Below are 14700 nucleotides of genomic sequence, written 5' to 3'. Positions count from 1 at the left end.
TTTCTAAAGCTGCTCTGATACATTACCATAAATGGAGTGCCTTAAATCAACATAAATTTATCATCTTGCAGTTCAGTTTGTTAGAAAGCTGATGCGTACATGTCTCACTGAGCTAAAATAAAGTGTTCAGCAAGTCTGCATTCTTTTCTAGAGACACTAGAGGAGAACATGTTTAGTTGCGTTTTCCAGCTTCTGTAGGCTGCCCACATTCCTTAATTCATGGCTCTCTTACCCATTTTCAGAGACAATATAATGACAGCTTAAGTCTTACACATGTGATATTGCTCTTACTTTGCTTTAATTGTATAAATGCACCCTGATGTTTATAGCAGCATTATCAACCATAGCCGAATTATGGGAAGAGTCCAAATGTCGATCAACTAATGAATGGATAAAGAAGATGTGGTATATATATATATATATATACACACACAGACACACACACACAATGGAGTATTACTTGGCAATCAAAAAGAATGAAATTTTGTCATTTGCAAAGACATAGATGGAGCTAGAATGTATTATGCTAAGCAAAATAAGTCAGAGAACGACAAATGACATACAATTTCACTCAAATGTGGAATTAAAAAAATAGAACAGATGAACATAGAGGGGGGGGAAAGAGAAGAGAGGCAAACCATAAAAAAGACTCTCCACTATAGAGAACAAAGAGATAATCACTAGAAAGGAGGTGGGTGGGGGGATAGGTTAAATAGGTGATGGGTATTAAGGAGGGCATTTGTTGTCATGAGCACTGGCTATTTTATGTAAGTGATGAATCACTAAATCCTATACCTGAAACTAATATTATACTCTATGTTAATGAACTGGGATTTAAACAATAACTTGGAAAAAAGAAATGTGTAAATAAGTATGCAATTGAGTCATCATGTTTCCTTCTCTGACTCTGTCTTCTATTTCTATTATTGTCTGCCTTCAAGGACTCATGATAACACTGGCTCCACCTTGATAGCCCAGGATGATCTCCCTATCTTAAACAACCTTAATCCCATGTACAACTTTAGTTCCTCTTTGCCATGAAACTTAACATATTCACAAATTCTGAACATTAGAATGAGGACATCTTTAAGGGGGCATTATTCTGACTTCATGAAATTTTCCATCTCAGGATGTGGTTTCTAAGAAATCCAACCTGCAAACACTGCTTAGCCAGGGTCTTTGAAGAGCCTACCAAGAAATCACATTGGCAGAGAAAAACTCACAGTAAATAGTACCAAATGTCCAAAGATTAGTAACAACATTTAAAAAAAAAAAAAGCTAACAAGATAGTGTGAAATAAAATAAAAACTAAACCACTTCAGGGATGCCTCGGTGACTCAGAGAGTTGAGCATCTGAATCTTGATTTCAGCTCAAGTCATGATCTCAGGGTCATGGGATCGAGCCCCATATTGGGCTCTGTGCTGAGCATTGAGCCTATTTAAGATTCCCTCTCTGCTCCTCTCCCCCAACTTGTACATGAGACCTCTCTCTCTCTCTCTCTGTCTCAAAAAAAAAAAAAAAAAAAATCAAATCAACCACTTCAGGATTTAAAATATATATGAAGTTAGAAACCTTAAAGAGATAAGAGAGAGAGGGTCACCCTGGTGTCTTAGTCAATTAAGCATTCGACTCTTGATTTTGGCTCAGGTCATAATCTGGTTTGTGAGTTCAAGCCCCATATCGATGCAGAGCCTGCTTGGGATTCTCTCTCTCTCTCTCTCTCTCTCTCTCTCTCTCCTCTCTTTTTGCCCCTCTCTCAGTTGCTTTCTCGCTCTCTCTCTTCCCCTCAAAGTAAATAAATAAAATTTAAGAAAAAAGAGATGAGACAGGAGAGAAAATTATAATCATGAAGAAAGCACAGGTTTTGCTATTATCAAAAAGATCAAACATAGGAAAGCTAAGTGTTGAAAATGGTAATATTAAGGAACTAAAAATAGAATGGAAATTGCTGAAAATAAAAACTTGGAGTTTTAAGAGTAGATGGATATATTTTTAGGTCCATAGTAAAATAAATAAATGATGGAAGGAAAGAAAAGTTAAAATGCATGGAATAAATATATGGCATTCAAACTTTATTTTAAAGTATTTACAGAAGAATATGGGGAGAATGGGGAAGGAAATATTTAAAGAAATAAGGTTTTGGGGCACTTGGGTGGCTCAGGTGGTTAAACATCTGAGGTCAGCTCAGTTCGTGATCTCATGGTGGGTGGGTTTGAGCCTCGCGTCAGCTCTGTGCTGACAGCCCAGAGCCTGGAGCCTGCTTCAGATTCTGTGCCTCTCTCTATCTGTGCCTCTACCCCAATTGCGCTGTCTCTCTCCCTCTCAAAAATAAATAAACATTAAAAAATATCTTTTTAAGAAATAAAGTTTTAAAAGTAATAGATATAGAAGTATCTAGAAGTTTATATATATGTATATATTATATATGTATATAATATATACATATATGTATATAATATATACATATATATATATACATGCACACACATATATAGTGTATATCATATAAGAAAATAAGGACTGACTGAACACTGAACATGACTTTTTAAAAAACTTATGAATCTATGGGACACATGGGTGACTCAGTCAGTTAAGCGTCCGATTTCAGATCAGGTCATGATCTCACAGTTCTTGAGTTCAAGCCCTGAGTCCGGCTCTGAGCTAACAGCTCAGAGCCTGGAGCCTGCTTTAGATTCTGTGTCTCCCTCTCTCTCTGCCCCTCCCCCGTTCATGCTCTGTCTCTCTCTGTCCCAAAAATAAAATAAATAAACAAATTAATTAATTAATTAATTAATTAATTAAATAAACCTTAAAAAAATTTTACAAATTTATAAATCTAGAACATTAAATTTAGAACATTAAATATCAGAATATTAGAATTAAGGTGATTCTAAAAACATATATATACTTTCAAAAAAGTGGAAAAATGATTGGCATATGTTCCATTAATAGCATTAGCTATAGGAAAACAAAAGGTTGAACAATAAATTCAGAAAGCTGGTAGGATAGAACTTGGTTCCAAAATCCTATGAATTTTTAATTCATTATTCAAATATGAGGGCAAATGAGGATGTATTTAGACATAAAGGTACAATTAAATATTGCAAGACTAGATGGGATTGTAGCTAGTAGGAAAAATAGATATTCTCCACTAAGAACTGTGAATTACAGAGCTAGAAGATATTCATGAAGATTTATTGCAGAAAGATCATTAAAAATATATTTGATCAAATAAAAACGGGCATTTAAGAAGGCTTTTTAATCCTGGAAACACAATTCCAGACAATTCCAAAATGAGAGATATATGTACAAGAAGAACAGGAAAAAGCAAAAAAGGGCTAAAATTTTTGTTTTGTTCAGAGTATGGTAGTTACAAATTACTATAAGTAGAAAACTAATATTTAACTAATGTTGGGAAACAAAGTTAAATTAAGAAAGCAAGCAAGTTAGGAAAAAGGAAAGTACTGGAAAATGTGAAAATTTTAAGAAGTGATCAAAAACAAAGATCGAGAAAATAGAAATATGTCCAAATTAATTACAATTCTGCTACTCAATAATTTTACCTCAAATTCTAAAACCTGGATAAACTGTCTTAACATAAATGCAAGGAATAAACAAATCCCAACAAATAAATGCCAGGAAATGCAGTATTTTTCAAATTAAAAAATAATATGAATATCTATTAATAGATTAATATATAAATATCAATGTTGTGAAACAAACCAAAATATTTTAATCTATATAAATTAATAACAAATGACCTAACTAAAATATTGTGACTGGTTGTAAAATTAAAAGTTTCTGTTCTGTGTGTCAGAAACACAAATGATACATTTTGCTCCTGGAAAAATAGGAGAAAATCTGTGTTGAGGCGTTGTTGAAAGCCATTTCCACTGTAATTCTATATATATATTTTTTTCAACGTTTTTTATTTATTTTGGGACAGAGAGAGACAGAGCATGAACGGGGGAGGGGCAGAGAGAGGGAGACACAGAATCGGAAACAGGCTACAGGCTCCGAGCCGTCAGCCCAGAGCCTGACGCGGGGCTCGAACTCACAGACTGCGAGATCGTGACCTGGCTGAAGTCGGACGCTTAACCGACTGCACCACCCAGGCGCCCCTATATATATTTTTATTAAGCATTTTATTTGAGATGAGTTTCAATGTTAAAAGTTGTTAATTCATAAGTTGTAGGAACAATTCTCTGTGTTATACTTTAGTTTCTCTTTTAAAAAGTCTGAAAAAACATTTAATGTAAAGCAATATGACAAGTTTGATGATGCAAAAAGCCATTGCTTGGTCTATGCGAAATATTATTGAATCAACAGAAAGCGCTCAGTAGTATACAAAAAAAAAGTGACTATTCATAGGTTGGTGTAAATGCTTGTACATTAAAGTAAGTGGAGGAAGTAGAGATAGATCATGGGTCTAGGATGAGAGGCCTTCTATTTGGGGATGGAGAATCTTAGAGTCAAATGTAGATTGAGAGAACAAAAGTGAATGAAGTGATAGGCAGAGGCCTGCATGCATCATGTAGATAGAGAGAAATATCATACATAATTCAATTATGACTACACTGCTTATGCTATGGGCCTGAATACAGAGAGATATTCAGTAATATAGTACTCTTGATATTAGTAAGAAATAGTTTTGAAATTACATGTTTTCTTTGGCTATCATCCCACTGAATCTTACATGTTTGGCAGATCATTCCACTTCAGGCTACAGATTTGGCAATGATTGTTTTTGAACCCATGAACTTGGTTTTGTAAAAAGAATATAACAGAATGCAAGCTCCTCAGGGCCAGCCATTTTGTTGGTTAGGTTTATGGGTTCATCCCTAGCAATTAGAATGATTCAAGACATACAATAAACACAAAATGAATGTAAATTAAAGGAATAATAAAATGAATACATACACACATGAATGAATGAATAAATAAATGAACCAACACATGAAGTAGGATAGGGTCAAATTTCTGGTGCCACATTTGTCTAATTTCAGAACTCAAAAAACCAAATGTAATATGTTCTTTATCCAGAAAAAGAGTAGCCTAATGTTATAAAGGACTCTGCATGAAGACATAGAGACAGAGGCCACACAGCTCCTTCCAAGATACCCCATTAGCCCTTTGACTTGAGATCCAATGATGTTTCCACAAGTCTCAGAATCCATCAGTCAGCATCTAGGAACAAATCAACTTGTATCTCAACCTGGCAGCAACAGATTAGGATCAGGAGATGTTTGTTGAAGTAAGAACACATAAGTCTTTCTACATGGATCAAAATCCTTAGTACAAGAATGTGTCATGAGTCTTATTTTTGAATGAAAACATGGAGTACTCGCTCTCGTATCTGTTTGGTCCTTACACCATAAATGATGGGGTTAAGTGACGGTGGGATAACCAAATAGAGGTTGGCAACAAGAATGTGAATGTAGCGTGGTATATTGTGTCCAAATCGGTGAGTGAGGAAGGAGAACACTGAGGGGATATAGAAAACACAGATGACCCCAACGTGAGAGCCACATGTGCTTAGGGCTTTTAACCGAGCATCCTGTGATGGGAGGCGGAAGACAGCTCGGAGTATGTAAACGTAGGAGATGCCAATAAGGACCAGGTTCAGGACAAAGAAGGAAACCACAAAGAGCCCATAGATGGCATTGATACGGATGTTTCCACAGGACAGTTTTGCAATGCCCATGTGTTCACAGTAGGAATGAGCTATTACACGAGCCTGACAAAAGGGTAGGCGGTAGATGAGATAGATCATGGGAAGTGTAAGCAGAACTGGACGAACCACAGTGCACATGCTGATGCCCACCAGCACCCGGGATGTCAAGATGGTCCTATAGTGGAGTGGAGCACAGATCGCCACATAACGGTCAAAGGCCATGGCCAGCAAGACCTCAGCTTCCATGCCAGTAAAAGTATGGATCAAAAACATCTGGGCCACACAAGCCCCAAAGTTAATCTCATGAGCATCAAACCAGAAGATACCCAGCATGCGGGGCATAGAGGTTGTGGAAAGGGCCAAATCGATAGTTGAAAGGAGGGCCAGAAAGTAGAACATGGGCTCTCTCCGCAGGGTCTGCTCCATCTTGATGACTAGCAAAATGGTGGCATTGCCCAGCAAAGCCACAAGGTAAACAGAGCAGAAAGGCAGGGAGATCCAGGCATGGGCCCCTTCCAGCCCTGGGATTCCAACGAGGAAGAATGTGTCTGGGTGAAAAATGCTCCTGTTGTGGTATATCATCCTATTACTGATCAAACGAGGTGAATCTGCTCCCTCTCTAGGGGAAAATGAGAGAGAGGGAGAGGGAGAGATCAGAGGAGAGATCAGAGAGAGGAGAGGCCATATCATAAATTGCTAGCTCAGTGTTTTAGCATAGAGTTGATGTCATGTTTAATACATAGTAGGTCTGTTACTGAAGAACATATATGAGATATCACACAGCCATTCCCAGGTCAAGGTCATGTCCAGAGTTTTCATTCAGCCTGCTAATTGAGTTCTAATCCCAAACATGGAGGCTTACAGCAAGCTCTGTGAAGATTTCTAATAATTAGAGCTTATCATTCACTTTGAAGAATAGCATGTGATTTCACTCTGAGAAACACACCCTGGTGAGGTGACACTGGAAACATCAAGACTATAGATGAGATCAAGTTAATATACTACAGAGGCAGTCAGAAACACCTTTAAGCTAAATAAATAAAAAATAAATAAATAAATAAATAAATAAATAAATAAATAAATAAATTTAAGCAATCCATAATGAAAATAAATTATAGATCCAGATGTATAGGTACTCGCACAATTAAAACCTGAATTCTTCTGACTGATATGTAAAAACTCTGACCCAAGCCCAGCAGCCTCTCGCAGACACTAAACCAGATAATAAGGGCTGGCCCCCTGAGATGCCTGGCCAGGAGTTGAAACAGCCATTGTTTATGATTTATGGACTGTGCAGATCAGTTGGGAAAGGAAACGGAGGGCTCTCTGATGCTATTTTCACACTTTCCATTCACTCTCCATAGCATATCCAGTACTCTCTGAGCACCTATGAATTTTATGTGTTAACTCTGCCACTGTGATGGAGCCAACTTTTGCCTGGCTGCTACTCCTACCAGCTGAAGGCACCAGAAATCTGGGCAGAAAGCTTCAAATGATTTTGGTACCAGAGAAGGTATTTTTTTGTAGCTCTCTGAGTCTGTTGTATGTCAACAGAGAAGAATCTACTTCTGCAATGGTCTGAAGGGAATGAGAAAGACACTTGAGTAATGCCTTCAAAATGCTACAGGATGAGTCATACCACTCCGAAGGAGGTAAAGAAACTTACCCTGGAATGTAGGGTACAGCGGTTGTAACTAAAAAAAAAAGCAGAGATGTCCCTGTTTTTGTTCCTGTTATAGCTTCACTTTCTTATCATTTAAAAATTGTTTTCTAATATAGAAAACATACCGAGGTAAAAAAATAAATAATTATTTGTGAGCTCAGTCCAATAGAGAAAGAATAAGTACTGCAAGGTGCCCTGACTCTTATTTGCCTCTGAAAACATAAACAACCCGGCCAATTAAGAAACCATTGCCTAGAAAGGTGATGGCTAAGGCCAAAGTGAAGAGTGTCTGTTGTTTATTGTGGAGAAACACTAGGAGTCTACTCTCAACGGCAGCTCTTCACTGGCCTCATTCCTTCCTGCTGACATAGAAATTTATTTCATCCAATGCAACGGACAGGATGATATTAAATTCATTGGGTCTTCCTGAGACTTTTAAAGATAATCTTATCACCTTTCAAAGATATAACTTTGTTTTTTCTTTTTCCTGCCTGGTGCAGTTGGCCACTTGATCCAGTTCTCAGCTTGCTCTGCCCACATATCTCTGCATTTATGGCCACGACTGTTCACCAGATCCCAGCAGCTGATTCACCTTTTTCTTCCATAGGAATAAAGACTCACAGACAGCATCAAGCAGCACAACCCTTATATTCTTCTGAGCAGTACATGGAAGGTGCCTTTATGCTAAGCTTCTAGCACCTAAGGGATATTTCTAGGAAAACATCCCAGTTTAACCCCAACTTAACACAGTGATCTGGGATAGAGTCCTCGGAGACTGCTCACAAACCTCTACATTCTACTCCCCAAACAGAAAACCCTAAGGAACATAGAAGCACAAGGAAGTGTATATAAATAAAAGTTGAAGAGTGGGGACAAAACACAGTTATTGTCATCATTACTTGACACATGTGACAAGAGATACACTGTATCTCCATGTGAATGTGACTATGTGGCCCAGTTCTATGGCTTAGTGATCTTCTACATATAGAAGAAGCTAGCTAATTTCAGCTCAAATATTTGAACTAGTATAGAGAGCGTTTTTTATGGCTTTAAATTTTACTATTTCTCTTCACTAAATTTTTACCATCCTCCTCTCATATAACTGCTTTGATTTTCCCCAAGTAGCACTAAACGCATAGAGCCATGATCCATTTTCCACACCCTTTTCTGGGCATGAATTCTCTCCCACAACCACAATTTCACCTGGACAGATTGCAAAAGACCTATTGATAAGTGCCTAAATTTCAACCCTGGAGCCAGAGTGCTCGTGGTCAAGTTCTGGCTATGCCACATGCCAGCTGCATGACTTTGGGTGACAAGTATTATTTCTGTGCCTCAGTTTCTTTATAAAATGAAAATCAAAATAGTGTCTTCCTCATTGGGTAGATTTGAGGTATAAACTAAATGTCTCTGAGGCATTTAGAAGAGTGTCCTGTACATAGCTGTACATAGTAAGTGGTCAATTATAATTTGTTCCTCTTTCCCCTTGTCCTGCCCCTCCTCTTCTCTCCCCTCTTTCCCTTCTCCTCCTCCTCTTCCTCCTTCATATTCTTATTCTTATTCTGATTCTGATTCTGATTCTGATTCTTATTCTTATTTCACCTCACAAGAACAGTTCCATAGATATTATTCATGCAGGGCAACTTTAGGAATCACTTACCAATTTCTACTAACTCTAGAGCCATTTTCTTCTAACAATATTAAATATTTTCTACTCAAACTGTAGAGTCAATCATGTAGATCCCCTTAGAATGTGATTTTTTGGATTGAAAAAAATATATATCTCTTGGGGCACCTGGGTGTCTCAGTCCATTAAGGATCCAATTCCTGATGTCAGCTCAGGTCATGATCTCACGATTTGTGAGATCAAGCCCTGTGTGAGGTTGTGTGCTGACAGCACAGAGCCCGCTTGGGATTCTCTCTCCCTATCTTTCTTCTCCTCCCCCACTCTCATGCACAGACACACATTCTTTCTCAAGATAAATTAAAAAAAAATATATCTCTTTATCACACAGCTGAAGTTTCTGGGAAGTTCCCTAAGATAGTATTTAAGCTTAAGAAAGAAATCATTGATAGGGCTTCTGGGTAGTTCAGTCGGTTAAGCAACCGACTCTTGATTTTAGCTCAGGTCCTGATTTTGCAGTTTATGAGTTCAAGCCCTGCATGGGGCTCTGCACTGTCAGTGCAAATTATCTCTGCTTGGAACTATCTATCTCTCCCTCTCCCTCTCCCTCTCTCTTTCTCTCCCCCCCCCTCTCTCTCTCAAAATAAACTTTAAAAAATAAAAATAATTTAAAAGGAAATAGGTCATTGAATACAAAGTATGAGAAGTAATAATATCTTTCATTTGACCTTGCCAATCCTCTCCATTATTCTCTACAAACATTAAAGCTATTTCCTGAAAATTTACACTTTTTTTTTACCTGTACATATACAATGAAATATTCTCTTGGGTCCAATTAGGTCTTTACACATGATAAAAATAAATTTTAAGACAAATGCTTAATGGCACATTTCTTCCTCTGTGAGTATGAACTAGGACACATCAAGTCTTGAGAGTGGCTAAAAGATATCTTGGATCCATAAAGACAGATAACTTTAGGATCAGGATGAGATGTAGAATCTCAAAAGCAAATATTAGAACAAGTTTGGTCCCAGTAACACAGTTTATTTATTCAAATAACTGTTATATAAAACCAGACCAACATCTTTATTGTTGTAAAGCCAATATATTCTTTTCAACAGTCATTAAAAAGTTTGGACAAAAAACAGTTTAGATTATCTTTCAGAAACTTACAATGTAAAATATCACAACAGATATGGATCTAATTACTTTTTTTTTTTTTCTGAATGACCTCCTAGTGGCCTCAATGCTATAGCTCCAATCTGAATTGGTTGCTTTTCCTTTTCTTTTTTTTTTAAATTTCTTTTAATGTTTGTTTGAGAGAGAAAGAGACAGAGTGCAAGCAGGGGAGGGTCAGAGAGAGAGGGAGAGACGGAATCTGAAGCAGGCTCCAGGCTCTGAGTTGTTAGAACAGAGTCGACACGGGGCTCAAACTCATAAGCTGTGAGATCATGAGCTGAGCTGAAGTCATACACTTCAGTGACTGAGCCACCCAGGCGCCCCTAAACTGGTTGCTTTTTGTGTTCCTAGCTGGGAATGCCCTTTTCTACTCTCCTGTTTTGGATCCGCTTCTGTTTCATACCTCATGCCTTCCCAGATAGCTCTCTAGCTTTCCTGGAACACATCCTTGAATAAATTCCAAAGACAGAATGAATGGGAGATACAGTTTCAAAATCTTTATATGACTGAAATATTACTTTGCCTTCAACTATGGATTTAGTCATGATTGGTTGTGTTCCCCCACCCTCAAATTTAAATGTTAAAGTACTAATACCCAGTACCTTAGAATATGACCTCATTTGCGAACAGGGTCATTACAGATCCAATAATTTAAGTTAAAATTAGGTCATACTGGAGTAGGGTTGGCCCCTAATTCTATCCAACTGATGTTCTTATTTAAAAAAAAAATGCTCTGTGAGGAAAGGCATGTCCACTGGGAGGGCACCATGTAATCCAGGCAGGAGGCATGGAGCAGACACTTTCCACAGCCCTCAGAAGGCAGTGGCACTGCTGACGATCTCGGGCTTACAGCCTCCAGAACTGTGAGGAAATAAATCTCTGTTGCTTAGCCACCCAGTCTGTGATGCTTCGTTACTACAGCCCTAGCAAACTGATGCAGTTATCTTGGTTGCAGATGATTTTATAAGCATGATTACACCTATCATCCATCATCTATACGGTAATCAAGGAATCTGATACCATTGTAATTCCTGTTTCTTTTAGGTAACCTCTTGTGATATTTCTTTCCCCTTTGAAATATATTAGTATTATATCTTTAAATTTCTAAACATGCATCTTCATTTACTAAAAGAATTGTGCCTTTATAAGGTATGGATCTATGACATTAAAAGACAATTTTCTTTGATTTAAAATCCCTTGATTATCCTTTTCTTCTTTCTCTTAATGTAACTTCTTTTTTTGGCAACCGGTTTTCTAGATGGATCTTTTATGTATACTTTTCTTTATTGCATATTTTAATCATTGTTTCCCTTCTTCCTAATATTATGAGATATTTCTTTGAATTTATTTCCCCATGCTTATACTGGTTTTTTAAAAATATGTGTGGCCACTTATGAAGCACTCCAGAATTTAAAAACCTTTTCTCCTGAGTTCCTGAGTTCTGAACCAAATGGAGGGATCTTTTAAAATGTCAAACAAATGAAGACAAAGGACTTTAACTTTATTATTGATAAGCTGATGACTGAGAATCTTGTTTAAGTGTTTTCTACAATGAAATTCCTAACAGATCCACTGAATTAGGTAGGCCTACTAGCCCCATCATAGTCTGAGGAGAGGCATCTAAACATATAGTATATTCCTATAAGATATAGCAGGAAGTATAATTTGTGCTCTTTCTAGGCTGTTGGTTTCCACATACACACAAAAGGCACAAATTAACTGCACTCATTTTTTAAATTTCTCTAAATATATATTTTACCTTTATTCTTATGTATCATAAAATGACATGGAAATAGCTTTACCCCTTCCAAGACTTTTCTTTATGCTTTGTTAGAAAAGACCAAATATAGCTTTCAGCCGGGGAATAATTCATCCCATTACTAAAGTAACACTCTTCCAAGTACACAGCCAGACATTCTGTTTCTCTACCCTCTCTGTTAAGAGTAAGAACTCTTTTCAGGGTGCATGGGTGGTTCATTGGGCTAAGTGTCTGACTCTTGATCTCAGCTCAGGTCTTGATCTCAGGGTCATGAGTTCAAGCCCCGTGCTGGGCTCCACATTGAGCTTGGAGCCTACTTAAAAAATAAAAAGAAGAAGAAGAACTCTTCTCAGTCACATATAAGATCTGAGAATTGTTCCATCTGCTCCTTTCTGGTGGCTATTTCCTTGGCCTCAGTAGTTTCTTCACATACATATACTGACCAGTACACAACTGAAAGCTTCTGAGGAATGTCCTGAGGTCATGTGTGTCAGTCTCCATGCACGTCTCTCCTCTATGGTGTTCTCTGTAATTCAGGGAGATGGTCAGACTCTTTGGGTTCTCTGCCTTTATCCATGACTTGATAAATTTCCAGAGAGTAAGTCAGGGAAATCTTTGGGCTCATCTCATTACCCCCCCCCCTATTTTTAGAGATCATTGTCATTGATTTCTTTTACCCAGTTTCTTAGAACAATTGTTCTATAAACTTACCACTTTGTTTTTAGTTATCTAAGGCGAGAGACTAAATCTGATAGCTGTTATTCCATCATGGCAATAAGCAGAAATAAAATGTTTGCTTTGTATTTAATATTTGAATGCTTAATTTTTTTGTCCCAAGTTATAATCTGATTATGTGGGTGAACACACTCCAAAACCATCAATATTATGGATTAATATCATCCTCTTCATCTCAGTGGTGTGAATGCACATCTGCTTCAGTTTTTCCACTTACTATATGTTGACTTCAAGTGAGCAATCATGACTTATGTGCTTATCTCAACACTGGCAGTTGATTATGATTCTAATAGCTCTATATGGGGGGACACTAAGATAAATGGCAAAGGATGAGGTTAAGAAGTCGGTTATAGTGATGATATTCAGCAGGGCAAAGATTGGGTCTGGCAGGGTCTTTCAAATTTCAGGTACAATATAGGACAAGTCTACTTTGTTGAAACAAGTTTTTCCACAAAATTCTGGCCCTGGGCAGGTGAATAAACAATCACAGACTAGCAAAGATAACCTGGTTTAGGTCTTTGGATTATTAAGAGATCTCAATTGTATTATTATTTTCAAATACAATAAAATGTGTCATTAATAAGGTTACATTGCTATATTAAACACCTCATAAGGTATTATTCACAATGATCTTCATAAAATGCAGGGAGATGAAAGAGCAATGACAAAATTTCAAATTTACAAAGAAGAAGCATAGAAATGAAAGAGATTTAAGGAATTCACCTAAGTTACATATGCAGGAAGTTGCACAGTTAAGAATCTGATGGAGAAAGTTTTCCTCCAAATCAATGCCTGGTGTTTCTAAAGCCTCCTACTTTGTCTAAACATGTAGAGAACTGCAGGATGAATCTCCTTGGTCCTGACACTGTAGATGATGGGATTAAGTACTGGTGGGAGAAGCAGGTAAATGTCAGCTATGACGATATGGACAATGGGACGCAAGTGTTTCCCAAAGCGATGGACCATGCATACCCCTGTTAGAGGTACAAAGAAGATAAGAACCACACATACCTGGGACAAACAAGTGTTGAGTGCCTTTAGTCGCTCTTCAAAGATGCAATGCCCAGAACAGCATGGAGAATTATGACGTAGGAAAGGAGTGTGAAAACTGAGTCTGCGCCCAGTGTGATAATGACCACACACAATCCATAGATGTTGTTGACACTGGCATCAGAGCAGGATAATTTCAGAATACCCTGATGCAGACAAAAGGGGTGGCTGAGCACATTAGCCTGGCAATAATGATAGCGCCGTAGCAATGTGGATGTAGGCATCATGACTCCTGCACTTCACAGCAAGCAGCCCAAGCCAGTCTTGCCAATGACATCACTGGTGAGGACGCTTGAGTAGTGCAATGGACGACATATAGCAGTGAATCTACCAAAGGCCATGGCCAGCAGCACTGAAGACTTCAAGAACGTGAAGGTGTGGATGAAAAAGAGCTAAGCAAAGCGAGCTCCTACTTTGATTTCCTGGGCTTCCCACCATTACACAGCCAGTATTGTGGGGAGTGTAGAGATGGACATGCCCAGGTCAGTTACTGTCAAGATGGACAGCAGATAATACATGGGCTGGTGGAGTGAAGACTCATTCCAGACAACAGAGAGGATGGTCATGTTGCCTATAAATGCCATCAGGTATGCAAGACAAAATGGAATTGAGAGCCAAGCATGAACAGACTTCAGCCCATGGAAACCTCCTAAGAGAAGGATGGGTTCCATAGCATCACTGTTATTCCAGACCACCATGGTGGCCTTCAGAAGCCTTTTGGGTGTGAGAGATGCTGACAAAGTCACAGACTATTCAGATTGGTGAACAAATTCTACCATATTCATGTAAAATCAATCTTTAGTGTTTTTCAAATGACTTACACAAATGTGAGTATGAAGAAAGACATCCCAGGCATCTGAATCATCAGTTCAGGAACAGTTTATAAAAAATGAAATTTGGTCACAACTGTATACCGGGACATGTGAGCACTGCTAGGATGCTATCAGGTTTATACCACAGCCTTGAAAAAATTCAATGTACATGCAAACTAAGGAATGTAAACCTTTAGATAAAT

The 14700-nt window shown here is 37.9% G+C and overlaps 1 protein-coding gene and 1 pseudogene across 1 annotated transcript; both read right to left on the bottom strand.

The window, feature by feature from the left end:
• Positions 1-5318: 5318 nt before the first annotated feature.
• LOC122483446 (olfactory receptor 52J3) lies at positions 5319-6257 on the bottom strand. Its single transcript, XM_043580452.1, has one exon. The coding sequence runs from the start codon at positions 6255-6257 to the stop codon at positions 5319-5321; it is 939 nt and encodes a 312-aa protein (XP_043436387.1).
• A 7179-nt stretch (positions 6258-13436) lies between these two features.
• On the bottom strand, positions 13437-14392 carry LOC122484248 (annotated as a pseudogene).
• Positions 14393-14700: the final 308 nt, after the last annotated feature.

This window comes from Prionailurus bengalensis, chromosome D1 (assembly GCF_016509475.1).
Source record: "Prionailurus bengalensis isolate Pbe53 chromosome D1, Fcat_Pben_1.1_paternal_pri, whole genome shotgun sequence".
NCBI lineage: Eukaryota > Metazoa > Chordata > Mammalia > Carnivora > Felidae > Prionailurus > Prionailurus bengalensis.
This window is presented reverse-complemented; position numbering and strand designations above follow the sequence as displayed.